Source organism: Vidua chalybeata, chromosome 1 (genome assembly GCF_026979565.1).
Source record: "Vidua chalybeata isolate OUT-0048 chromosome 1, bVidCha1 merged haplotype, whole genome shotgun sequence".
Lineage (NCBI taxonomy): Eukaryota > Metazoa > Chordata > Aves > Passeriformes > Viduidae > Vidua > Vidua chalybeata.
The window spans coordinates 153,319,066-153,345,048 of NC_071530.1; the positions used below are offsets into that span (position 1 = coordinate 153,319,066).

The 25,983-nt window shown below is 56.5% G+C and overlaps 2 protein-coding genes across 17 annotated transcripts in view; one reads left to right on the forward strand and one right to left on the reverse strand.

Annotated features, from left to right (window-relative positions):
• Nucleotides 1-1,836: 1,836 nt before the first annotated feature.
• On the reverse strand, nt 1,837-6,513 carry CCDC166 (coiled-coil domain containing 166). Of its 3 annotated transcripts, XM_053952478.1 has the most exons (3): nt 6,301-6,513; nt 3,604-4,174; nt 1,837-2,985 (listed from the first exon to the last, which is right to left on the reverse strand). In XM_053952478.1, exons 2-3 carry the CDS (start codon nt 4,145-4,147, stop codon nt 1,964-1,966), a joined length of 1,566 nt encoding a protein of 521 aa, XP_053808453.1. In that variant the 5' UTR covers nt 4,148-4,174; nt 6,301-6,513; the 3' UTR covers nt 1,837-1,963. The 3 variants fall into 3 exon arrangements, with proteins under 3 accessions (XP_053808453.1, XP_053808470.1, XP_053808462.1); XM_053952495.1 differs by lacking the exon at nt 6,301-6,513 and having other exon boundaries at nt 1,837-2,980; nt 3,604-4,624; XM_053952487.1 differs by lacking the exon at nt 6,301-6,513 and having other exon boundaries at nt 1,837-2,838; nt 3,604-4,623.
• Nucleotides 6,514-7,099: 586 nt separating this feature from the next.
• SCRIB (scribble planar cell polarity protein) overlaps nt 7,100-25,983 on the forward strand; it is a 107,400-nt gene continuing 88,516 nt past the window's right edge. For all 14 annotated transcript variants that reach the window (XM_053952415.1, XM_053952373.1, XM_053952384.1 and 11 more), the window contains exons 1-2: nt 7,100-7,302; nt 25,783-25,900. In XM_053952415.1, the coding sequence (XP_053808390.1) occupies nt 7,141-7,302; nt 25,783-25,900 (280 nt within the window). In that variant the 5' untranslated portion in view covers nt 7,100-7,140. The remainder of the gene's footprint in view (nt 7,303-25,782; nt 25,901-25,983) is intronic.

A 25,983-nucleotide genomic window follows, 5' to 3' on the forward strand; every position in this document is an offset into this window, starting at 1 on the left:
CCAGGACGGGCCCCAGGGGGTTGGGATGGAGCCAAGGGGGAACTTGGGATGGGGGGGTCACCCTTGGGGGCTCCTGTCCTGGGGGTGCTGGGAGGGAGCCCTGGTCCAGAGAACTGAGCTGAGCCTGTGCTCAGGAATTCCACAGCACTGGCACCCAGCAGGAGGCTGGAGGAAATGATCCTTTCACTTAAGAAATGCAAATCTAAGCAGAATGATCTCCAGGGAACTGTGGCAGGGAATTCCGAGCCCAGCCTCCCTCTGTGGGTTGCTGCCAAGCCTAGGGATGTCCTGCGGCAGAGCCTGGGAAACTCACTCAGGGCTGGAATGGCTCAGCCTGGAGCAGAGCCAGGAGGCTGAGTTTCCACAGCTGGGATGTTGTGGGGCTGTGGCAGCTGGGGTTTGGGGATTTGGGGATGCTGTGTCTACAGCAGCTGGGACTTTGGGGTGCAGGGATTTTGGGATACTGGGGTTTTGGGATGCTGGGATTTGGGGATGCTGGGATTTGGGGATGCCGTGTCTACAGCAGCTGGGTTTTCGGATGGTGGGATTTTGGGATGCCGTGTCTACAGCAGCTGGGACTTCGGGGTGCAGGGATTTTGGGATACTGGGGATTTGGGGATGCTGGGATTTTGGGATGCTGTGTCTACAGCAGCTTTGGTGCTGTCGTTGGCAGCCCCGAGCTTTCAGGGGTAGCTGCACAAATCACCGAGCAGCTCTGTTTGACTCTGGTGTTTAGGGAAAACATCCCAGAAATGCAGGGGTAAGCACGGGACCTTCTTCCAGGCTGGGCAGGGCCTGGAGCAGCCCGGGCCAGGGGAAGATGTCCCTGCCCAGGGCAGGGCTGGCACCGGACGGGCTTTAAGGTCGCTCCATCCCAAACCATTGCAGAGCCCCCGGGGCCGGGATGGGGCGGGGCGGGCGCTCGGCAGCGCCACCAGCTCGTGCTGCCGCCTGCTGTCGGCACCCGGAACTGCAGCCGGAGCGCTGATCGCCCGCGCTCGCTGCTGCCCTCCGGTGGACAATTCCCGAACCACAACTCCAGGCGACGAGCGGGTAAAGCGGGAAAATCCCCGATGTGAAAGAAAAAAGAGTTTCCTGAGCGAAACACCAGGGTGTTTTCATAAATAAATGGGTGGTGCTGCCTCTCTTCCCGAGCCCCAGGATGCTCTATAATCTCAGAAATGCCGTCAGACCCCAATGAGCAGCACCTGTGCCGAGCTCCTCCCGAGCCTATCAGGAACACTGTCTGCTCCCAGGAATTCCTGCTGGACAACGAGCTCCTCCTTTAACAACCAACCCTGGGAACTCATTTTTCTTGCCTGAAGAACAACCCAAGTGGAACATTCTCGCTGTCAAACTTTCAGAGAGAGCTCCTGACCCGAATTGCAGCCAGGATGGAAAACGACGATGGCCAAAGTCCAGCCTCTCTATAACCCTGTCCCTTCCCCGAGCTCTTCCCCGAGCTCCAGGGAGATTTCTCACAGCTGTAACGCTGTCCCTTCCCCAAGCTCCAGGGGGATTTCTCACAGCTGTAACCCTGTCCCTGCCCTGAGCTCCAGGGGGATTTCTCACAGCTGTAACCCTGTCCCTGCCCCTGTGCATCCCCTGTGCCCCTCCTGTGCACGCAGCACCTGCCCCTGCCTGCTGCCAGCTCCTCAGGTCTCTTTTTGGGTGTGACTGCACTGCAACAAACGCTGGGCTCACCCCATTGCCATGGGCAGGGACCCCTTCCACTAGACCAGGCTGCTCCAAACCCCATCCCACCCTGGCCTTGAGCCCTTCCAGGGACAGGGCAGCCACCACCTCCCTGGGACTGAAGGAGAACATCTATATGGATCCGGTCCATAATTATATTTTATGCATCCTTATGACAAGAGCTCAAAGCCCTCAGTGCTTCCACTGCCAGAAGGATTTGGTTGCTTCCCTGTTTGGTTCCTCCAGGTCAGGGCCAGGCGGTGTGGGGTCAGTGGCCCGCCCTGACGGGCGAGCAGGGCAGGCTGTCCCCGCGGCGCCGCGCTGCTGCGGGCAGCGCTGCCTGCTGGGCGCACCGGCTCTCCCGGAGCAGCTGCTCCTGCTGGTCTTGCAGCTGGATTCTGGCGTCCCTGAGGAGCTGGCAGTGCTGGAGGAGGCCGAGCAGCTCGTGGCGCAGGAGCCTGTTCTCGGCTTTCACCTGTTCCACGTGCTGGATCAGAGCCTGCAGCGCCAGCTCCTGCGCTCCCCAGGTGAGCTGCTGCATCCTCTGGTGGAATTCCTGCTCGCAGTCGGCCTTGTCCTGCAGGAACCTGCTCCTGACAGCGTGGGTTTCCTCAGCGCAGCGGATCCTGGTGACCCGCAGCTCCTTCTCCAGCGCCTTCACCTTCTGCTCCGCCTGCACCTTGCGCTCCCTGTAGGGCTGCAGCTGCTGCAGCTCCGCGTCCAGGCGCGAGGCCTCGGCCTCCGTGTCCTTCAGGGCGCTCCTCACCTGCTGCTCCTTGCCAGCGTAGCGTGGCACCAGCTCCTGCTGCTGCGCCTGGATCTGGGCCAGATCCTGGCGGTTCCGGTCGTTGAGGGTGATGACCATGCCCGGCGGGTCCTGGCTGAGCTTTGCTCCGCAGCGCAGGTAGGACTGGCTCTGCTCCCGAGTGCCCTGGGCTTCCCTTTCCAGGCGTTTGCTGCCCTGCAGGAGCTGCTCCGCTCTCCCCAGGTAGGTGTCCAGGTGCTGTGTGAGGACCCTGCATTCCTCCTGCAGGTGCAGTTTCCTCTCCCGAACGGGGTCCTCCGTGTCACTTGTTTCTTGGGGTGCCGCCTCATCCTTGCTGTTCTTTGTTTTGGTTGCCATATCCCAACCCAACTGTAAAACTGGAACAGAGGGGAAAAACACCAGCTCAGCGCCAACGCTTTTGCCCCAGTCCTGCCCTTGAATTTCCAACTGGTTCCTCCAGCAGCTCAAATGTCTGACACAGAACTGTTTGGTGCCATTCCTGGATTTGCATTTCCCATCCTGAACTGCCTCAGGAGAAAACCAAAAATGCACATTTTTAAAGATTTCTCTTTTTTTTTTTTTGCCATATAGTGTTGGGATATTCCTGAAGTTTGGAGGAAAAAGTGCAATTCTAGCCTGTTCCTCCCTCACTAACTCCAGTGTTTGAAGAGGCAGCTGCACCCCCAGAACCAGTATCTCACATCCCAATTTCAGGAGATTCTCTTCTAAAAAAATATTTGTCAGCATTAATTTAATGAGATTCAGGTTTTTAAACAGTTTTTAAGCATTAATTTCAGGATTGGCTGAATTTCTGAACTATTTATTCCAGTGTAGAATGCTGGAATTCAGTATTTAGAGCTGGAGTCTGACAAGTCAGACGGTTTTAGTGAATATTTGTAATTACAAATTCTCACTTCCTAATACAACTCATGTAAATTCTTAAGGGGAAAAAAAAAGGCAAAATTCCAGAAGATGGGTGAAAACCAGGACAAATCCACTAAAATCCCAGCCCAGGCTGCAGTGATGTGGAGAATTTCAGGGGGTTGGTGCAGGGGATGTGTGAGGGTCAGAGAATTCCCACGTGCCCATGGGAAAAGGAGGAAGCTGGGATTGTATAAAAGGTGGTGTTTTAAGGCACTGACCTTCCCTGCTCCCAGGTTTTCCCTGCTCCCAGCGCTCCCGGTGTGCTGCTGGCCCTGGAGCCCGTGTGTTTGAGCTGTGTCCAAGGAGACGAGCTGAGGTCACAGGGGGAGGGCTGCAGGGGGATCCCACCCCCAGCCAGGTTCCGCAGCAGGATCTGATCCCCAGGGAGGCTCCAGGGGGATCCCATTCCCTGGCCAACTCTGTCAGCAGCACCCCCAGAGCCTTCCCCAGATTTCCAGCCACTGTCCTAAGCCTGGAGCCTTCCAGGGGCTGTTGTGACCCAGGGCAGGACGCAGCACTCGGCCAGGCTGACCTCACACCTCTGACCCGGGCCCATGGATCCCATGGATCCCATCCCACCTGCCCAGTGGATCCCGTGGATCCCATCCCACCTGCCCAGCCTGCCCACGTCCCTCTGCAGGGATCCAGTGTGAGTCTGGTCTGGCAGGAGGCTGTGCAGCTCCTGAAGGTCACCCAGCTGGTTCTGCAAACCTTCAGCTTCTCCTGGGATGCCAGCTCGCAGGGCAGCATGCTGGATTGCATTTAGCAGGCTTTGTGGAATTCATGTACCTGGAAGAGTTTGTGATTGTTTTAGGGTTTCTTTAAAACCTTGGGAACTGGATGTGTGGAAGGGTGGATGTTGAAATAAAAAGAAGCCGTTTCCACTGTCATAGAGATGGTGGCAAAAATCTGCAGGAATCAAGAGGAGTTTTGTTGTAACGTGAGGAGTAAAACTGGGAAATAAAGCTAAGAGAGGTAGGCAAAAAAAAAAAAGATGGAAGAAGCAGGCAAAATGTGGCAAAAAGCTGAAAAATGGATTTCTCATTCCGTATCACCGTGGAACCCCGGGATGGTGCTGGGTTCGAGGGACTTTGAAGCTCATCTCGTTCCACTCCGTGCCAGCTGTTCCAGGTGAGCTCCGTGGGCTGAGGGCCGGCAGTGCCTCACCGCTCCGAAGTGGCAGCGCCGGTGCTGGTCATCCAAGAGCTGGGGGCCACGTCCAGTGCAGTGTCCCTGCTGGTGGCACCACGTGCCAGTGGGTGCTGCCACCGGGTGCAGCCAGCAGCACCAGCGACAGGAGTCCCCAGGGTCGGAGTCCAGGACATCCCTCTGGCTGCCCTGGCTGGCTCCAGACCCTGGCAGGGAGCTCGGGGACCTTGCCAAGAAGTCAAAAACACCTGTGGCTTCGATTTTAGCCCATGGGAAAAGCTGCCAACTTTGTGTGAGGAATTACAGCCACAAGGGTTTGAGTAGTGTGACATTTGAACTAACACAGGGTGGAAAAGTAGAATTTTGGGATTTTTAGAATGGGGTTGAGGGGGTACAAGATAGAGGAATTTGAGCGTGTCCTGGCCTTCTTTTACTTCTTCTTGTCCTCCATGTCTTGGTGTGATGGTGACACTTTTCTATTGGTTTAAGGCAGAGATTCACAGTCTAACATGGGTGATAGGAATTGGTAATAAATTGTAAACATACACACGTAGTTTTGAGTATATAAGGGGGGAGCCGCCTGAGGCTTGGGGGCAGAATGCTATGGTGGACTTGCCAGGCAGAGCTCGGCAGGTCAGAGAAATAAACAACCTTGGAAGCGCAATCGGACGCGTTCCATGCTCCTTCTTTGGCTGCGGTGGGATAAGGGAAGCAAAGACTCTTTACAATCTTGGGGTCAGCCCAGCATTGACACCCCGACACCCAGGAGCCCCGGGCACTGCAGGGACCCTGGGAGGACGTGGCTGCTCCTCTGTGAGGGGCTGAGGAGGTGGGGACGGGGAGAGGGGACAGTGCAGGGACAGGGGGGCACCCCGGCTGCATCTGCGGCCAGGAGCCCGCTGGCCACGTGCCAGCGCTGCCCTGACCCGGCCCCGGTCCGGGGCAAGCACATTTCTTTCTCTCTCGGGATTTTTTCATAAAGCAGCACAGAGGAAAGAAAGGGAAAACAATTTCTATTTCTGCTCCTTGCTTTTCCCATGTGGAATGTGTCTGGAGAATTGTTTACCTGGGGTGATTGCTTGGTTGGATTCTGGTGAGGATTGTTTGAGCTGATGGCCAATCCAACCCACCTGTGGCTGGACTCTCAGAGAGGGGCACGAGTTGTGAGTTAGATTTGGTAGTGAGAACAAGTAGGTTTGTAGCTTTAATATCTCCTTTAAATAGTACATTAATGCATTATAGTATAGTTATAATAAAGAAATAATTCAGCCTTCTGAACTGGAGACGGACATCAGCATTTCTTCCCACCGGGTTCACCTGCTTTTACAGTACGGGTCCCTGGGCCGCTGTCCCCCCACATCCAGCACTGCCCTGACCTGGCCCTGGTCCCTGGGCCACTGTCCCCCCACATCCAGCACTGCCCTGACCCAGCCCTGTGGGGATCCATTGTCCCCCCACATCCAGCACTGCCCAGCCCTGGTCCCTGGGCCACTGTCCCCCCACATCCAGCACTGCCCAGCCCTGGTCCCTGGGCCACTGTCCCCTCACATCCAGCACTGCCCCGACCCAGCCCTGTGGGGATCCATTGTCCCCCCACATCCAGCACTGCCCCGACCCAGCCCTGTGGGGATCCACTGTCCCCCCACATCCAGCACTGCCCTGACCCAGCCCTGTGGGGATCCACTGTCCCCCACATCCAGCACTGCCCCGGCCCGGTCCCCGCAGCTCCACGGCGTCACTCCCAGGACCCCCACCCAAAGCCTCACCTGTGCCAGGTGCGGGGTGTGGGTGCTGCTCTCCGTCCCTCCCTGTGCTCCTGGACAGGGGACGTGTGGTTGCTCCAGCTTTTTACAGCTGGGATGGCTGGGCTTGAATCCCGACGCGCTCCCTGCTCCTGGGCAGTTTTACTGTCCCCCCCACAGGACTGAGAGAAGCCACCACCCTCTCCAGCCCCAGGGCCTCATAAATCCTCTCAGCTTCCAGTTTCCCAGGACTGCATTTCCCAGGACTCCATTTCCCAGGATCCATCTCCCGTTTCCCAGGACTCCGTTTCCCCAGGACTCCATTTCCCAGGATTCATTTCCCATTTCCCAGGATCCCGTTTCCCAGGATTCCATTTCCCAGGATCCATCTCCCATTTCCCAGGATCCCGTTTCCCAGAACTCCGTTTCCCAGGATTCATTTCCCATTTCCCAGAATCCATCTCCCGTTTCCCAGGACTCCATTTCCCAGGATTCCGTTTCCCAGGACTCCATTTCCCAGGATCCATCTCCCGTTTCCCAGGATTCCATTTCCCGTTTCCAGGACTCCATTTCCCAGGATTCCGTTTCCCAGGACTCCATTTCCCAGGATCCCATTTCCCGTTTCCCAGGACTCCATTTCCCAGGATTCCGTTTCCCAGGACTCCGTTTCCCAGGCGCGGCCCGGGAGCGGCTCCAGGCCAGGGCGGAGGGAGCGGAGCGGGGGCGCTGCCGCAGCGGGAGCAGCCCGGCCCGGCCCGGCCCGGCCCCCGCACATCCGGGCGCTGCCGCAGGCCCGGCCCGTCCTGTCCCGGCGCGGCCCGGGCGATCCGGGCGGCTCGGCCCGGCCCGGCGCGGCCCGGCGCGATGCTGCGCTGCATGCCGCCGCTCTGGCGCTGCAACCGGCACGTGGAGGCGCTGGACCGGCGGCACTGCTCGCTGCAGGCCGTGCCCGAGGAGATCTACCGCTACAGCCGCTCGCTCGAAGAGCTGCTGCTGGACGCCAACCAGCTCCGCGAGCTGCCCAAGGTGAGCCCCGGCCCCCGCGCCGCCGCCCCGCGGCTCCCGAGCGCGCCTCGGGCCGGCCGGGGCCGCCCCGGCCCGCGGGGCCTTCCCGAGCGCTGCCCCGGCCCGCGGTCCCGCCGAGCCCCGGCCCAGCCTCGGCTGAGCCCCGGCCCAGCCCCGGTTGAGCCCCAGCCCAGCCCCGCCGAGCCCCGGCTGAGCCCGGCCCAGCCTCGGCCGAGCCCGGTTGAGCCCCAGCCCGGCCCCGCCGAGCCCCGGTTGAGCCCCGGCCGAGCCCGGTTGAGCCCCAGCCCAGCCCCGCCGAGCCCCGGCTGAGCCCCGGCCGAGCCCGGTTGAGCCCCAGCCCCGCCGAGCCCCGGTTGAGCCCCGGCCGAGCCCGGTTGAGCCCCAGCCCAGCCCCGGTTGAGCCCCGGCCCAGCCCCGCCGAGCCCCGGTTGAGCCCCAGCCCAGCCCCGGATGAGCCCCAGCCCAGCCCCGCCGAGCCCCGGTTGAGCCCCAGCCCAGCCCCGGTTGAGCCCCGGCCCAGCCCCGCCGAGCCCCGGTTGAGCCCCGGCCGAGCCCGGTTCAGCCCAGCCCAGCCCCGCCGAGCCCCGGTTGAGCCCCAGCCCAGCCCCGCCGAGCCCCGGCTGAGCCCCGGCCGAGCCCGGCGCCCTCCCCGTGCTCCGGGGCCGGCACCGAGCGCTTCGGCCGCGGGTCCGTGCGGCCCCCGCGGGCCGAGAGCCGCCCCGGCTGCGGAGGAGCCCCTCGGCTGGGAGCGGCACCGCGGCCGGTGGGATAAAGGGGTGCCCTGCCCGCGGGGGAGAGCCTTTAGCCCGGTCCTCAGTCCTGTGACAGCCGCAGCCGCTGCCAAGCAAAGCACAGCGTGAATTAAAAAACTCTGGTCTAATCAGTAAGCTGCAAAAAGTGCCGAGTAAGTTAATTAGAAGCGGTGGAACTGCTTTATAGTTGTGGTCATAGGGCTACAGAGATGCTCCGAGAGCTGGAGCACCTCTGCCGTGAAGGCAGGCTGGGGGTGCTTGTCCTCAAGAAGAGGAGCTCTGGGGAGACCTTAGAGCCCCTTGCAGTGCCTGAAGGGGCTCCAGGAGAGATGAAGAGGGGCTTGGGACGAGGGGGAACGGCTTCCTACTGTCAGAGGGCAGGGTTAGAGGCGTTATTGGGAAAAAATTATTTCCTGAAGGATGGTGAGGCCCTGGCACAGGGTGCCCAGAGAAGCTGCGGCTGCCCCTGGATCCCTGGCAGTGCCCAAGGCCAGGCTGGACGGGGCTTGGAGCAGCCTGGGACAGTGGAAGGGCAGGGGACACCTGTCCATAGGCAGGGACACCTGTCCATATGCACTTCCCCCTATGGAACGGGGGTGGGACTGGGTGGTTTTTAAGATCCCTTCCATCCCAGAGCATTCCTGGGGCTCCAGCCGGCGCTTGCAGCTTCTGCTGCCATTCTGTCCAGCGCAGAGCTCTGCCCACAGGAGCACCGGGATAAGCCCTCCGTGGCTGTTCCGTGGCACCGTGATCCCTGCAGAGGCACAGGACTGAGATCTCCCTGCTGCCAGCCTGGCCCAGCATCTCGTGACTCCCCAGGCTTTGCTTTTGCAGGGCAGGGCGTTGGTTGGGTCCTGGAGTACCCAGCAGGAACCCGAGCCGTGGGGTTCCCATTCTGCCTGGTAATCTGGCACACAGGATGCTGCAGGTGGGAGTTCGAACCTGCCTCTTGGGAAGGAAAAGGCCTTGAGACAGTAACTGGGCTGTGGGATACTGCAGGGGAAGTTTTACTGTGTATCCCCTTTGGAAACTGTGATTTTTTAAAAGTTGTTGGAGTTCTGCCTGTGCTAGAGAGAGAAGGTGTTTGACTGCCGTGTGTTTGAAGAGATGCTCTTCAGGGAGCATAGACTGAGTTGTGTGTTTATTAAAAAAAATTGAGAATTGAGGTCGTTAGCTTTCAAGGTTTTTGTTGGACACTGACATGTTAAAGAATTTGCCATCAAATCTGGATAAAATAAACCCTTACAAAGCAGAAGCTCGGTTTTGGTTCAGCTTTGTTAAAACATGCAAACACACAGTTGGCGCATCCACACCTGAGCAGGTTCTCCTGTGTGGAAGCAGCAGCTCCTGCTCTGGTATTTTTGGGTTCTGTTTGTCTTTCCTGCTGGTCTCTTCCTGAGCCCCAGTGAGCTGAGCTAGTGGGACTCAGCTGTGAGGTTTTTCAGGTGTGGGGACACCAGTGTGAGACTCTGAGCTCTTCTCTCAGGTAGCTCAGCATCTTGTTGTGCTTTAGGCAGGGAGATTTCCCAAACTACTGGAAAATGTGTGTTACGGGCAGGCTGGGACTGGGAATGGGTGTCAGTCTGTCTGCAGAGGAGGTGATTGTGACACACCCATGGAGGAGAACCTGCTGGTCCCTGTGCTCTCAGCTTCGTGTACCTGCTGAACACTCAGAGCCTGGCCTCGTGCTGCACTGGACCCCTGGCACTGGGACACACTGGGGTTCGTGAGCTTGGAAGAGCATCTTTTGGATTACAAATGCAAATTTTATACAGAGTTTTTGCTTGGCCTGTGATTGTGTGGATGCAATCCTCCCTGTGATGGCAGGTGCTGTGTGCGTGCCCTCAGTGCCCTCCTGAGGCACCCAAGGAGCTTCTGTGTCACAGAGCTGTGGCACCTGTTCAGCTTGGAGCTTCAGAGTTCTTGCCATGACCTGTCCTGGGCTCACAGGCTCCTCTCTGGCCTGCCAGTTCCCCTTTTGGAGTGTTCTGGCAAAGAATTATTAGAGGAACAAATTGAACAGAGCAGTGAGATCCTGGGGTCCTGTGGTCTCAGGAGAGGGACAGAGAACGGGGAGCAGCAAAGGGTGTGACCAGACCCAGTGTATAACAGCTTTGCACAAGGGAGGTGAACGCTTTCAGGATGTCTCCATCTGTCTGGGAAAGGTGGTGGGACATAGAGCCATTCCCCGTCCCATGGCAGAGGCCTGGAGTGTGAATGATGGATCAGGGAGCAGCTGCTGCTGCTGGCAGGAGAGCGCTGAGTGAAACCAAAAAGGGCTCAGCTCAGAGCAAAAGAAATCATTCTTCGTGCAAAATGTAGTTTAACTGAGCTGTGGAACCACGTGGCACGTGACATAACAGTGCTGTAGGTTAGCATGAGCTCAGGAGAGAGCTGGAGCAGTTCAGGAAGGAGAAAACAACCAGAAATGAGGATCTGCAGAGACACCGTTGTGTGTTTGCCCTCCCTCCTGGGAGAGGCTCAGAGGGAGTTTGGCTTTGTCCTTGCTGCACTCACACTCTTCCTTCCCAGCTCCTGTCTGGAGCTGCCGAGGGCTTTCTCTGGCCGTGCCGGGTGTCAGCCCATCCCAGCCAGACCTAAATGCCCTCACAAGGCAGGTGAACTTCAGGTGCCTCCTGAAGGGAGACAAGCAGAGCAGCCCGAATGCTGCTGCTCCTGAGAGCAGCCAGGGAGTTCGGGGGTGCCGCAGGTGCTGAGCCTTGGAGACATGCTGGGCAGAGAGAGCAGAATCCTCACTGTCCCTCCCCTTCCCAGCCCCTCCAGGTTCTATGGCTGGTGCCATGGCTGGTCCAGAGGCACGTGAGGAGGAGGAGGAAGAGGAGATCTGCAGTTGGTGGAACAAGGAAGCAGGTTGATCCACCTTAGGTGTGACCCAATGTGTGTCTTGAAGGTTTGTGTTCGCCGTGCTTCCCTGAGCTGTGCCAAGGTGCCTTTGGTCCCAGGCATACAGGCCACTGCAGGAAGGGCGTTTTTTGAGGATATTCCTGTTGGCAGGGACAGATACCTGAGGCAGGAGTAGGAATCTGTGTAGTATGAGGTGAATATGGTGATGAAAATTGAAAATAAGCTGCCCTTCCACCAGGAGGAGGGAAGGTGGGAGCACTGGGTTTAGGCACATGCTGTCTCTGAAGGATGGTGGTGGAAAAGCTCCTTGGCTGGGTCAGGGGGATGTTTTCCAGGTGAGAAGCCCTTCATATGGAAACAAGGCTTTTTTTTGGGAAAGAGACCCTGGGAGGGGGGTTTGTGCTTATCATGAGGTGGAGAAAGGGCAGCGTGCTTGTTTCACAGGATGGGGCTGCACGTGCCCGTTCCCTGGGAGAAGGTCTGTAGGACACAGGGATGTGCCTGTGAAGATCTGTCAGAAAAGTGGGAATGAGAGAGCGTGCACAGCCTTGGGCAGCAAGTTTGTGTTTGAGGGCTCAGGCAGGGCTTTTAGGGAAGACTTCCCCGTGGAGGTGATTTTTGAGGTGAAAGGATTAGAGGGGTGGCTTTTGGAAAGGTCAGGTGACTCTCTTGAAAATCTGTGAGTTTATGTGGTTTATATGGGTTTATGTGGTTCCTCTTCTGAGGGGTTTCTTACCCAGCACCAGCTGGGTGTTTCAGACGGGCTTTTCTGTGTCCTTATTTCACCTGTTTCAGAAACGTGGGCTCCCTTGCTCTTTCTGTGGCACCGTTTCCCTCTGCAGGATTTCCAGTGCCCTTCGTGCTGCTGCTGTGCTCCGGATCCAGTGGGATGCTCTGCCCATCTCCTGGGATTTCTGAGTGACACTGCTGTGCCTTCCTCGCCTCTCCCTTCCCAGCTGCAGGAGTCAGCCTGTGCTTCTCTCCATCCTGCAGGGCCGGGTCCTCGTCTGACTGCTTTTGCTTCTTTGCCACCTGTCCCTTGTGGAAACTCTCCTGTTTTGAGCCTAAATTTCCCCAAACTGCTTGGGCAGTTTGAAGGGATAAATTAAATCTGTGTGGGAGCATCTGCTGCCCCATTGCAGGGATTTGCTGCCAGGGTGATAGCACATGATTTAATGGAAAATGATAAATTCCCTTTGATAAGTTGCCTGTGCTTTCCACGAGGGTGTCTGAATTCCAGAGGTGGAAAAGACTGCCTCCGTGCTGACTTCTGGTACACCTGTCTTGCAGAGAGTGGTAGCTGCAGGATCTCTGCAGGAGCGTGGTGGAGAGCAGTTTTGGTGGTGAGGGTTTAGGAAGTACAGCTGGCTAAATCACTGTGTTGGAGCTGCATAACACCTCAGTCATCCAGGCCACTCCTGAGCACTTGAGAAGCACAGGTCTCGCTCAGCAGGAAGGAATGAACGCATTCCATGGAATTTGGGGAGGTGGCAAATGGAGCCGGTCACAGCACAGAAGGATCCAGAGACTCTTGGTGTGCTTTTGGAGGAGTGCTTCAGTTTGGAGTATGGGGAGGCAGGAGGGAGGCTGGAGGAAGCCTGGGTGGAGCAGAGCTGGTAGGACCTGGTGTAGGAGGACAAGAGGGTGGAGCTGAGTAAGAGCTGAAATCCTGAACAAGTCTGTGCAGAGGGAGGAGACCTCGGAGCTCTGGTGTGTCAGCACGAGTGTGCCCAGGGACAGGCTGCTGGACAGTGCTGGGCTGGAGGCGTTTGGGGCTGTGGGCTGTGCAGAGGGGAAGCCCCAGGGCTGGCTGTGATCCCAGGGGTTTTAGCAGTGGTGGTGCTGAAGAGGAACGCCCCAGGCTTTTCTAATGTAGGGGCTGCAGTTCCTCTGCTTTGCTTTTTCCTCACTGCAGCTCCCATGATGAGCTGAGCCCAGGGCAGAAAACGCTCTTCTCACTGCCCAGTGAGCTGATACCCCCTGCACTGGAAACTGTGGGAGGCACTGGGGAGAGGAGCCCATTTCTGTCCAGGGCAGGTCCTGCCCTGTTTGGGCTTGTTGCCGTTTGCATCATGGCAAGGCCCTTTGAAAGTGGCCTGGTTTCAGCAGTTCCTCCTGTTTGGCTGCCGTGGCCTGGGGTGAGAGCATCCCTGTGTCATGTCCAGAGCGGGATCCTTCTGGGAGCTGGGATCCCACTGGGAATCAGGATCCCACTGCAGCCGGGAGCCAGGATCCTGCCGGGGGCCAGGATCCCACTGGCAGCCAGGATTCCACCAGGAATCAGGATCCCACTGGGAATCGGGGTCCCACCAGGAATCAGGATCCCACCGGGAGCCAGGATCCTCCTGGGGGCCAGGATCCCACTGTACCCGGGAGCTAGGATCCCACTGGGAATCAGGATCACACTGGGAGCCAGGGTCTCACCAGGAATCAGGATCCCACCAGGAGCCAGGGTACCAGCAGGAATCAGGATCCCACTCACCTGGGAGAAGCTCGAGGCCATGCTTGTCACTCTCCCAAAGCAGAAAGGGGCCTCACAAAGCTAATTAAGAGCAGCTTTTCATTTCCTGGCATGTGAAGGCTGAAAGGAGGATCTTGGGGTTTATTTACTTCCATGGAAGAGTAAAGCTTCTCCTTCTAATCTCCCTGCACTAATAGGCCTTCCCTGAGAAAGTCAGGGAGCCAGGAATGCTCCGTGTGTGGAGCCAGCCTTGGAGCCTGCCAAGGCTTGATGTGGGGTGGGCACCTCCTCTTGCTCTGGATGTGGCTCTTTCCATCCCAGGCCGTGTCAAAGCTGCAGCTGCATTTGTTTAACAAAACCAGCCAACAAACTGGTTTCACTTGCTGGTTGTGAGACTTGTGTGTGGAGCTGGCATGGCTCTCGGTGCTTTGCAGGAGCTCAGGAGCCCTGTGGGTGACTGGGACAGCTGGGTGTGTGTCTGTCTCTCCAAAAGCCATGTATTCTGCATTGCTGCTGCCCAGAAGTTAGAATAAGTGCAGGCCATGCCCCTTCACCCTCCCCTGGTGACAGCAGAGGTGTGGGATCTGCTCTGCGTTGGCAGCAGCCAAACACAAGCTCAGTCATGGAGAACAGAGCTGGTAAAACTCTTGGATGGGCAATTCTTGGATATACAAACAGGGAACAGGAAAGAGGTGCACAGATGGATTTTATGCTTGAGGTCTGTGAAAGGGAAGTGACTGTTAATACTCAGTTCTCTGAGCTCCGAGGTGTGTTCAGCTCTGTGGGACAGGTGTGGGTGCGCTGCCCAGCCTGTGGCTCCCCACCAGCTCGGGTCTTGGAGGAGGTTCAGGTGCGTGGAATAGGAGGTGCAGAGGCAGCTGGGCAGTAGAGAGGTTTAGTGGAGGAAAAAGTCGATGAAAATTCAGGTGGCCATGGTTGGAATGGCTCTGCCTCTCACCAGACCTTCCGTGGCACTGGTTTGGTACCTGCAGGGAGGTTAGAGGTGGAAGCACCTGCTCAGTCCTTGCAGGGTTGTTGTAAACCCCTCTGTAGGTCTCTCTTGGGTGGTTTAACACCTGCCCTGTGTGTGGTGCTGCCGGCTGGGTTCAGTGTGCCCCACTGGGGTTCCTGCTGCTGTTGGGGGTGGTTGCCTGTGCCAGGTCCCCAGCCCCAGCTGCTGTTCCCCCATGCTGTCTCTGAAGCCTGGATGTGGCATTGCAGAGGCCCTGCCTGCTCCTCCCCGTTAGTGTCTCGGGTTCCCTTTGGCTGATGCTGAGTATCTGCCAGGAAGGATTAGTTCATTGGTGGCTGGAGGTAGAGGCAGGGCTGGGTTAAGCTCTTCAGCTCCCCTCTGGCCTGCTCTGTGTGTTTCCTGCGTTTTGGAGCCCTGTTTTGCCATCTCCCTGGCAGGAGCGTGGTGGATGGAAGGGATGCTGTGTGCTGGGCAGGGGGATGTGGCCTCGCAGCACCTCTGTGGGCTCTGGCTCCTGGGTCATTCCTGGGTCAGGGCATTTACTGGTGTATGCCTGAGCTGTTCCCTGGCAGCTGCTCCAGCACCTTCTTCCTTGTCCTCTTCCTGCTCAGGGGAGGTGTTTGGGTACACTTAACTCTTCCTCAAGACTTCTCCAGTCCCCCAGATGTGCTTTCCTGCACCCCAAGGGTACAGGCTGCCATGGAGTCCCACACTTCGATCAGTTATTGGGCTTGCTCTCATTGCCTTGTCTTGGATTCCTAGTTTCAGGGTTAGACCTGGTTTGTTGGGGTTTTTTTGGTGGTTTTAAGGTACCTCACTGTGCTGGAAATGTATCTGTTGGATAAACCTACTTTTGATTTCTGCCTCTGGAAAACACAATCTGATTGGAAACAATTGCAACAGGTTATTGTATAATACAACTTCTGGCATTTTCCCCTTTGCTAATAGCTGTGGCATTACACATCAGTCAATTACTTTTTGTAATTGCAAGTTGACCCTTCCTTGCTGAGAGGATGGTGTAGAAGTAGATGGTGTCCCTTGGCTGGATGGGAGCAGGTGATTCCTGAGGTGCAGGTGCACCAGGGAGGGGCCTGGCTGGGAAGACCTAAATGCTCGGGCAAATCAGAAAGGGGCAGAGGTGCTTGGGCAGTACCTGTGGTGTGCTGGGTTTGGCTGCTTCTCCCAAACCAGGATGCTCTCCCTGAAATGATCTCCAGATTAATGCTTTTGCAGTAGTCACAGAATCACTGAGTCTGGAAAAGACCTTCAAGACCGAGTTCTACCTTTGACTGAACACCATTTTGTCAGCTAAACCACAGCACACAGTGCCACGATTATTTCATATATTCCAGTGTTTCAGTGGAAAGTGCCCCTGAGTGCCCTGTGCCTGCAACAGGGAGTTCTGGTCCTTCCTTTCTTGCCCCGTCCCGCTGCACAGCCCAAGGTGGAGGCTGTGAGTGCTGGGATTGTGGCCAGGGCCCCTCTTCACACAGCCATAATCTGCTGCTGCCTTGTGGAAGATCAGCGTGAGAGCATCGATCACTTCCCAGGCCCTGGCAGCAGTGGGATGCTAATTGTGGTGTCTGGGTTTAATTGTGGCTCAGGACTGCCTTTCTGGGGGCCCGGGCTGGTTTGTTGTTTCACCTGGAGCAGGGACTGCTCCCTGCTCCTGGCTGTGTGCCGTGTGTCAGGGCAGCTGCTGCCCCGGCCCCTCGGAAGGGGACAGCATTCCTCAGGCCTGCTGCCGTGCCTGAGAAGCAGCAGCTGCCGAGCCTTGGCTCCGAGGCAGCTCGCTTTGTCTTTGCTGGAATGCATTCCCAGCCCTGGTTTTTCTGTGTTTGCAGTGCATTCCTCAGGGCCCGGTACGGGGTTAAATAGTCGGAAATCCGCCGGGCTGCCAGGGGAGGGCTGGGGAGGCAGTGTCCTGGCAGGGAGCAGCCTGCTGGGGCTGCCCTGCTCCTCCTGCTGCCTCCAGCGTGGCCAGGAGCATGTGGGGCCACTCCTCTGGGTGCCCCCAGTGCCCCTGCCCCGCCTGACTGCCCCTCCGTGCCTCTCCTGCCGTGGGCACACGAGGAGAGTCCTCTCTGTCCTCTCCTCCTGCCCTCTGCCATGGCTCTGACTGCAGACCTGAGCGTGGCTGGCATGTCAGCAGTGTGCCTTGGGGACTCTGAATTGCCACCTTTTGGGTGTTGGTGACCATGTGTCTGCGGCCAGAGCTCACTAGCGTGGAGCTGGTTCAGGATCTGGCTAGAAATACTGTGAGGAGGGGAGAAGGAGACACTTGTGGGGTGGGAGACAGCTGGGAAGATGTGGTGTTGGGGGGCAGCTGGTCTGTGTCCACTGCCTGAGGTGGCTCAGACCAAGACCCTGGGCACCTGCAGGGTGGCTGTGGTGCCCTCCCTGTGGCACCAGGGTTGCCCTGGGGCTGGGTAGTGGCTGCTCTCCTGGAGCTCCAAACTGATGTTCCCACCTCTCAGCCGTGTGACAGCTTGTTTGACCTCAGCTCGTGTTAATTCAGTTATCCTCATCAGATTTCAGTGATTCTTCTTGAATTGAGCTGTTCTGGGAATAACCACTGCCTTCCTGGTTTCTGTCTGCAGGGAGAGGTGTCTCTCAGGTTTGCTGCTCTGTTACCTAGAGGTGCTGGGCTCTGCTCAAGTGAGTCCTGCTCTGCTGGGGGAGCTGTGCAGCCTCTGGAGCTGGGCCCGTGCTGCCCAGCCATGGCACACAGGTCTGGCTGGTTCTGTGGCCTCACCTGTGCCATGCTGCCTTTGGGCACTATGCTGGGAAGTGCCGGGTTTAACCCTAGAGCTGATCAGCTCCTGGCTATTTTGCTTTGCAGTTGCTGCTTCCAGATCCTCCCGACTCTGTCCCAGGCTGGATTTCCCCAGAGACGATGCCACTGGCACAGGTGTGAGATCTCTCAGCACACCTGTGGAAGGAGGGGCCCAAGTCTCTTCACACTTCACCTGCCTGTGGGTGTCTGAGAGGGGCTGGGTGCCCCCATGCCCAGCTGTGGAGCATGCAGCAGGCTCTGCTTCCTCCAGGGACAGGAGGAAGGTGTCAAGCCCATGTTTAACCAGGAAAATGGGAAGGAAGCACAAGGCTCAAGTACATGAGCTGGTTTTGGTGCCAGCATTTGAGGAGCTGCTGTGTTGCACTGCGGACAGATGGATGGACAGACACCTCCTGCCTGCAGTGCAGGGTCCCACGCATTCATCCGGCCTGGAGACAAGCTCAGAACTCATCCAGGAGCCCAGCCCACGGTGGCATGGGAAGCAGGCCCTCTTGCTGGTGAATCACAAGGAGAATTGTAATTATTTTCCTGCTGCACAGTCTGATCCTGCTTTAATTAGACATGTGCTGTCCTGCTGGAGGCAGGGACTGCTCTAGCAGGGCTGGACAGGTGGACTTGAAATTCTCTGAAGAGAAATGAGAGGCGAGGAGACTGAGGAGCACGTTAGCACGGGTGCTTCCAGGGTTGGAAGGGTTGGCAAAACCTCTGACTTGGAGCCCCTTAGCTCGTGTTGGAGGAGTGGACACACAACAAGCACTGCTGGGCTGCTTGGTCCCTGAAGAAAACCACTACTACCAGCACTGCTGGCTCAGGGCTGGTGTCTCAGGGCAGCTGGGTTGTCACAGGTTGTTTTTGAGGAAGAGGAGTGTGGGAGAACGGGCTGTAAAAGAATAGAGATGGTGCTGAAGGCAGTCTCACCCCCGATGAATTGCACCTGTACTAATTAATTACCAAAGAGTGGGAACAGCCTTGCCCTTAACAGGTCACAGCCATTTCCAATAAGGATGGGTGTTATAAAAGAGGGGGTTAACTGCTTGAGAGTCCATTAGAGTCAGGGTTTGCTGGCTGTGCTGTGAGGAGAAATGGTTGGGATGTGCTGTGAGGGACAGACAGGGTCAGGTGGCTGTGTAAGGGACAGGAAGGAGTTAGCTGGTCCTGCACAAGGAAGCGGGAAGGAGAGAAAGAGTCAATGTTGTGTGGAGCTGCCCCAGAAGTTTACAGAGAAGGTATGAGAGTTTTTTTCACTGTAGGATAACAAACTGATGGTGCCAGTCAGTTTGAGTCCACTGTTGCTTGGTGCCAAGCACCAACACTGATAAATGGTGCCCCATGTGAGGAGAGAACACCTACGAGAGAGGAGGTGTCTGAGCCCTGCTGTTTGGGCAGCAGAGCTGGGAACACCATGGTGGTTTTGGCTGCAGAAGCAGTCTCTGTCCCACTCCAGAGCCAGGGCTGTGTTTGTGGTGTACAGCCCATTCCTGATTCCAGCTGTGTACATTGTCACCACCTGCTTTCAGAGCCATTGGCCTGAGTGTGAGGTTGTTGTGGCTCTGTGGTTAAGCTGGTGTTTGACTCCTCTTCCCCTGACACGTGTCCTGCTCCACTCCAGTAGCGCTGCTGTTTATTACCTGGAGAGGTTCTGAGGTGTTGCACTGAAACCTGCCTAAAGCCTGCTCGTCTGAGGGTGGCATGTCCCCACAGCCTGTGGTGGCACTGGGCAGCCCCCCCTTCCTGTCTGCTGCTGGCAGGAGGGTCTTGGGGCCAAGGCAGCTCCATGAGCTGTCTGTGCTGAGGACAGCATGGCTCCTTCTCCAAGGAAACTAGTAGAGGAGCCCAGCTGTCTGTCTGTCTGTCCTCCTCTCTGTGTCTTGACAGATGGGGATGGTTTTCCTGCAGGTACAGGTGGGAACATGGGGGCTGGCCCTCCAAGGAGAGCACAAGGTGGTGCTGGGGAACAAAGACCCCCCCCCCCCACCATGTCCTAGTTCCCTTCCCATGGTGTTATGAGATTGGGCACCAGGTGAAGGGGAGAGCTGGAGCTTAGCCTTGGTTAGGCCAGAAACCCTTTTTTTTGTAGCCTCAGGAAAGCACAGGTTTGGAAAAGAGCGGTGGTGCTGACCTGGGAGGGGGGATCAGTCCGCATGCAGACACCTCTGGTGTTTTCCAGGTGCCATGCTCAGCAGCCAAACGCTTTCTCTGTTTCCTTGGCAGTGCAGATGAATCTCCTGCAGGTGGGACGGGAGCACCCAGGGCTCGTGTTGCCACACAGGGGATGGGCACAGGGCTCTGTGGTTGCTGCAGATGCCAGCAGGCTGCCAGGGGAGCTCAGTGGCTCTGTCCCTGACCCTGCCACGCTCCATCAGTCTGCCCAGGGTGTTCCAGGACTGCAGCCTGTCCCCTGAGCAGCAGGAGCAGCTCCAGCAGCCCCCTGTGCCAGCACGGGGGTGGCTCTGGTGGCCCAGTACCGCCAGCCCTGGAGCCGGGCTGCCTCTCTGTCCCTAATCCTCATGGCTGGCTTTCCAGGCTGCCCTTGGGATTTTGCCGTTTCTGGGAAACGGCATAGCTGAGTGGTGGCTCAGAGGGTTTGTCCTGAGCCTTTTATCCATTGTCCTTTCTCGTTTTTTCATTTTCCACCTCTTGGTCTGACTGAATAAGTGATTGGGGGGCGGGCGGAGGCTCTGCGCTGCAGCAGGAGGGAGCTGTGGGGGTGGTGTCTGAATTCCTAGCATCACTGGACACTGTGGTTCTCTTAGATCACCTAACAGCTCCAGCAACCCTTTGTTCGTGTCCTGGGGCTCTGCTGCAGCCTCAGCAGTGTTGCTGGGAGCTTCACAGTCATGAACGCAGACATGTCACATCAGCTGGAGAAACACCACTTGAAGGCTTGGTCATGGCAGAGAGGGGATGGAACCTGCTCCAGGTGGTTCCTTAAAGGCAGAGACTGGGCTCAGAAGGCCCTTTGAGATCCTGCTGTGTGAGTACTTGTGTGTGACTGCTGCGTGTGTATATCACAAGACACTGCTGTGTGTGCACATACTGCCCTGGGTAGCTGCTGTGGCTGACCTTTCTCTGAGCAGAGCTTGGACTACCTGGGACAACAGATCCCTTCCAGCCTCACCCTCTGCATGGATCTGCATGGATCTCTGTGCTGCAGATTGCCTTCTGCAGCGAGCTGCTGTCCCTGACAGCCTGTCCCTCCTCCGCCTGCACCTTTGCAGTTCTGGAGCTGTTGGCTCTCCAGAACATCCCCTGCTGCCTGGGTGTGCCTGGCAGCTCTGTTCTGGAGTCTGCAGGGCCTGGGACGCTCCAGGCTGTGAGGACAGGTGCAGGTCTGTTGGGCAGGGCAGCAGGTGGCTGGTGCAGGTTTGGAGCCAGGACGGTTGTTTCCCCATGCAGGGAGTGAGGAAGGGGTGCAGGGGTCCTCTTGTCCCTGCTCAGGAGTGGCTCATCTCGTCCTGATGTTGGCCAGTGCCTCCTCCAATGCCACCCCATCTGTGCTGCTGCTGGCCCATCATGCCACGCTGGGGCTGTGAGGGCAGAAGCTCATTCCTGGCTCAGGTGGGCATCTCCTTCCTCCTGGGAGCGCTCTGCTTTCCTGTGGGCCTGGAGCTGTGCCCTGCCCTGGCTGAAGTACGGGCACACCTCGGATTCCCCAGCTCCCCAGGGGCAGGGACCTCTGTGCTTGTGCCTCTTGCTGGCTGGAAAGCTCTGCCAGTGGGTGCTGGGCATCCCTGAGTTGTCAGGGAGAATCGTGTCTGGGGTCAGCCATCGGTGCCTGGGGCTGCCCGGGTGTTCCCCTGCTCAGCAGGAGCCAAAGGTGGCTCTGCCAGGGGAGCCTGGGTGTGCTGCTGCCAGTGTGTCTGGTTTCCCAAACCGGCTGAGCCTGTTCTGTTCCTGTGGGTAACCCCGGTCCAGCCCCACGTGGGGTGTGGGAATGTTCCTGGGGCAGGACTGGCCTCCCCACGGAGGGTGAGCTGGCCTGGCTCTGCTGCCTGCTGCAGGCTCTTACCTGGAAGGGCTCATTCTGGGGACAGTTTGGGCTGTCACAGTGTGATCCTGCTGTCACCACTGGGTGTTTCTCTTTCATAAACTGATGCCAAATGCAGTGCTCTGGATCAAGAGGCTCGCTATTGTGATAATAATTGTGTGGGGCTTTCATCCCTTCTCACTCCTGCATAGATCAGCCAGTTGGAACGGGCCCAGAGGAGGCCACAGAGATGATTAGAGGGCTGGAGCACCTCTCCAGTGATGAAAGGCTGAGAGACTTGGGATTGTTCAGCTGGGAGAAGAGAGGGTTCTGGGAGACCTTGGTGCAGGCTTTCAGTACCTACAGGGGCTCCAGGAAAGCTGGAGAGGGACTTTGCACAAGGGATGGAGTGACAGCACACGGGGCATGGCTTCCCACTGCCAGAGGGCCGGGATGGGTGGGATACTGGAGAGGAATTGTTCCCTCTGAGGGTGGTTTGGCCCTGGCACAGGGCCAGGGAAGCCCTGGCTGCCCCTGAATCCCTGGGAGTGTCCAAGGCCAGGTTGGATGGGGCTTGGAGCAACGTGGGCTAGTGGAAGGTGTCCCTGCCCATGGCAGGGGGGGTGGGATTGGGTGGTCTTGAAGGTCCCTTTCTACCCAAACCTTCCTATGGTTTGGCATCCCAAAACCGCCATCACATAACTTCCAGCCAAAACAGAGTTCAGCGCTGAAAACCCAGTGCCAGATGTCTCCATTCTCCATTGAAGGGGGGAAAAAGTCACTCAGTGACAAGGACGGGATGCAAAAAGGGAGAGGCAGGTCTGTAGAGGGGAGCTGTGGGACCTGTGGATGTGTAGTGACTGTGGGGTGTCACTGGGCAGGGTTTGGCTCATGAGGGGCTTCCCAAATTCTGCTGGTTCTGTCTCATGGGTGGTATTGGCCACACTCAGTATGTGACTGGCAGCAGCAGCGAGGGGTGTTTGAGGGGTTTTATTGGTTTCACAGCGTCCTGTGAACCCCTGGAGCCAAGAGGCTCCCCTGGGAGGATCATTATTTGGTGGTGCCAGGGGCCCAGAGGAGTTTTGGGCCATCCCCCGTGGTTGAAGTTTGAGCAGCCTGCTCTGGCCTCCTCCTGGTCCTGTCCCAAGCAGGAGGCTGGACTGGAGATCTCCCAGGTACCTTCCAACACAAATTATTTCATGGATCCACGATGAAGGTCTGTAATATACAAAGGATTGGAAGGATACTGTATCAGATTCTATCTCAGTCCCTTTTGACTGGAAAAATCCATGGGTCTAGGTTGCCCTTTTTTGTCTTTTTTAAAGATTGAAGTACCTGAATTTAGTTTGAGAACTTAGCGAAAATGCTTGAATGTGTTTGCATGCATTTGGCTCTCAAGGGGCTGCTGAGGGAGGGTGTTACATCTGAAAACCTGCTGCAGAGCCCGAATTTCACAGTTTTCTGCCTTTTTTTGCAAGGTTGTCATTTTGTGGAGTATTGCTTATATTTTGACATATGGTTCTTTACAAACCCTTTATACCTATCCCTAATTAATGACTGTTTAATGTATTTCCAGTTGGTTGCACTGTGGCTGCTCTGCTCTGGGCATTGTAAGAGCTTATGTCCCTGAATTTGAATTGTAGGACAGTTTTGTAGCTGTTTTCCACCTTATCTACCCTGTGAATACTCCCATGCTTCAACAGAGAGTATCTTTGTAGTGCACCCTGCTTTGCAGAGGCTTTTTCCCCAGTTACACCCAGCTGCTGTTATGTTGGTACCCCCTAGTCTTTAGTTCTTTTTTTTGTTAGTGATAACTTCCATCACATTCTGAGCTGCTGGATTCCCATGTGCTGATTCTGGATTCCTGTGTGCTGGAATATTTCTGTGCTGGTCCTTTTGGGCTTTGGGGCTGCCAGGAAACAGAAGGAGATTGGACTTACCTTTTTTTCTTCTTCAGACTTCTATTTTTAATCTACTCTGAGTCCAGTTTGGACATTGAAGGATCTGGGTTGTGCAGATTTGGTGGTGTTTTGTTTTATAAATCAGAAAACGTTGAAGCTGAGGGAATTTCTCTTTATTGGAGATGTTAAGTGTGGTGCCAGATCCAGGGGTTTGCTTTGTCAGCTCTGGGAACTGGGGTGAACTTTGATTAGCAAAAGGGATAATTGCCAGTCTCCAGAGACGTGTAATCAAGGTTTCACTCTTAGTTCTAGTAAGAATTTTTAAATCAATTTGTTCTCACTTTCAAGTCTCACAAGCAAATCTCCTGTGCAGCTTTTGCCTTGAGTTGTTGGGCTGAGCTTGAAGTCTTCAGCTCCCAGAATACTGAGATGGAAATGACATGGAAATTCGTGTCAGAGACAGTGTTTGCAGCTCTTGGTCACATCCTCTTGCCATCTTTCTTTGGCAAATCTAAAATCTGCATTCAGGCATGAAAACACTGTAATTCTCACATTATTTTTTTTCTGGCTACCACTGATGCTGTTGGCTGGTTTTACTTTTTGTCCCCTCTAAATGTTTTATTCAGGTCCGGTGTAAGTGATTCTGCCAAGTGGGACGTCGCTCCCGCCGCTCTGCACGTGGGCTGTGCCCAGCTCTGGCAGTGCCAGGTGGTTTAAAAACCTTTTCATTTTCTTTCTAAGGAAAAAGAAGGAGCTGGGAGCTCCTGCTCCACGCACAGCCCGGGTTTATTCCCGTTTGCTGTAATGCCATTTAAAAGTGTGGACATGTGTTCTGAGCTGCCTGTGTGCCCTAGGCAGCAGTGCTGCAGCCTGGGCTGTGGCTGCTCAGTCCCTGTGGTTATTTTCCAGTGTGCAGACTCTGGCAGGTCAGCACCATGTCTTGTCTGGAATTTCCTTGCGTTCTAAAATTAGGAGAAGGCTCTAGGAAACAATAGCAAATCAAGTCTCTAAACTCCTGCTCCCCTGAACCTTTGTTGTCATTTAGACTTTCACCCACTTCCTTTTCACCGAGCTGGTCTGCATTAGATAAACAGAGTTAAACAGGGCCAGTGGTGAGCTGGTGAGGGGTTATTTTTTATATTTATTTACTCATGACACAATTGTTATGGTCCTTTAGGACATCAGAGGTGAGAATTTCCTATCAGAGCTGTTCATCCCTGATCACTTTCCCTGTGCAGAGTGTAAGCAGGGCAGCGGGGGCTGTGCTGGGGTTTGTGCCCCTCAGACACACATTTGTGCCCAGCAGTGTGTCCTGGCTGGGACCTGGGAGCTGCAGAGCCTCGGATCTGTGCAGAAACTGCTCCAGCTGCACCAGCAGAGCTCGTGCTTCACTGCAGGATTGGGAGCAGCTGCTTGTGCTCTGTGCCCCTTCTAGGGCTATGTTTGCTCCTCCCTTGTCCGCTCTGTGCTCTCGTTTCCCGCGGTGCAGGGGGGCCCTGAGGGTGCCCCACACCTGAAGGTTCCCTGCAGGTGTTCCTGGGGAGGTCTGTCCCAGCAGCTCTTGGGCAGGTGGGTACCTGGAAAGGCACCTGAGGAGGGAGGTTCAGAGCTCGCTCTGGTTTGGTCGCTCTCAGTGTGGGCTGCAGGAGTAGCCCCGACTCTGGCCATGCTTTGGGACCTCTGGATGACCCCAGGGCTGCCTCTCCTGTGCTGCTGTGACCCCTCCCTGCCTCTGTCTCTGAGGACAACCAGGGGTGATGTGATTTAGGCATGGTCTGTGCTTATCACTGCACAGACCTGAGTTCGTTTTCGGTCACTTCTGAGCGTTTCCTGCAGTGGCCCCACGTTGTTGTTTGTTATTCCCAGTACTCCGAAACAATCCAGGAAATGCAGCAAACACCCCAGTCCTGGCTCCCATCCTGTCCAGGAGCTCTGGCAGTGGTTAGAACCAGCTGCAGTATGTGGTCAGTTGATAATTACAGTACATTGTCTTTAGTGAACTTGCTGGGGCTGGTGGTGACTTGGAGGAGTGATTGGTGGGTCCTGGAATTTGCCATTTGCAGCTGATGGACTTCTGGGAGCCCCAAGGGGTGTGTGAAAAAGTCAGATGTTGTGAGGCCCTTCCTGCCACCATTCCTATGGCTGTGGTGTTTCTAGAAAGGAATTTTCGTGTTTTCTCTAGTTCAGTGCTACCTGGGGCCGTGCTGACAGCTCACCTGTGCCTTTTCCACCTGGCACAAGGGGCACAAGCCTGTCCCTGATGGTGTGGGGCCCTGCCACTGATGTCCTGACCAAACGTGCTGCACAGCAGGCGTGTGCAGCAGCAGGGACAGCTCTTTGGGCTGGTGGGCTCCTTGTGTTTCTCCTTTGCTGGCCCTTCTGGACCCGCCTCACAAACTCAAGTGTCTGCTGCAAGCGGCTCTAGAGCGACTTCCCTGTGGTGCTGGGCTTCAGAGCCTGAGAGGAGCTGTTATTGTAGGGAACAGGGAATGTCTGGTCTGTATCCTGTGCAGGAGGCAGGGGAGCAGTGGGGTACCAGATGCTAAATGAATGATCAGCCTAAACTCTTCCATGCCTTTTTTCTTCTACCCTCATCCCTCGCAGCCCTTCGTGGGGATTCTGCTCCGTACAGGGACTGCCCCTGGCTGGGAGGGGGGTGGTGGGAGCAGGCAGGGCTCTCAGGGTGGATGCTCAGGCTTCTCCTGAGACGAGATGGATGTTCCCCAGAGCTGCTGCTGACCCCGTTGTGTCACTTCTGTCACAGCCTTTCTTCAGGCTTCTGAACCTGCGCAAGCTGGGCCTGAGCGACAATGAGATCCAGAGGCTTCCCCCCGAGGTGGCCAACTTCATGCAGCTGGTGGAGCTGGACATCTCCCGCAACGGTGAGGCCAGAGCTGGGCAGCAGCAGGTGCCAAACACCACAGTGCTCCCGTGCCCTTGTGCTCAGGAGAGGCTGTGCCTCTCC

What these genes read in the sequence shown, in the direction of transcription:
- CCDC166 (XM_053952478.1), bottom strand. Translation starts at nt 4,147, where the DNA reads ATGCAATCCAGCATGCTGCCCTGCGAGCTGGCATCCCAGGAGAAGCTG. An exon ending in AAAACCTGGGAGCAGGGAAG is followed by an intron (nt 2,986 to 3,603) that starts GTCAGTGCCTTA and finishes CTCCTGAGGCAG; the next exon opens with TTCAGGATGGGAAATGCAAA.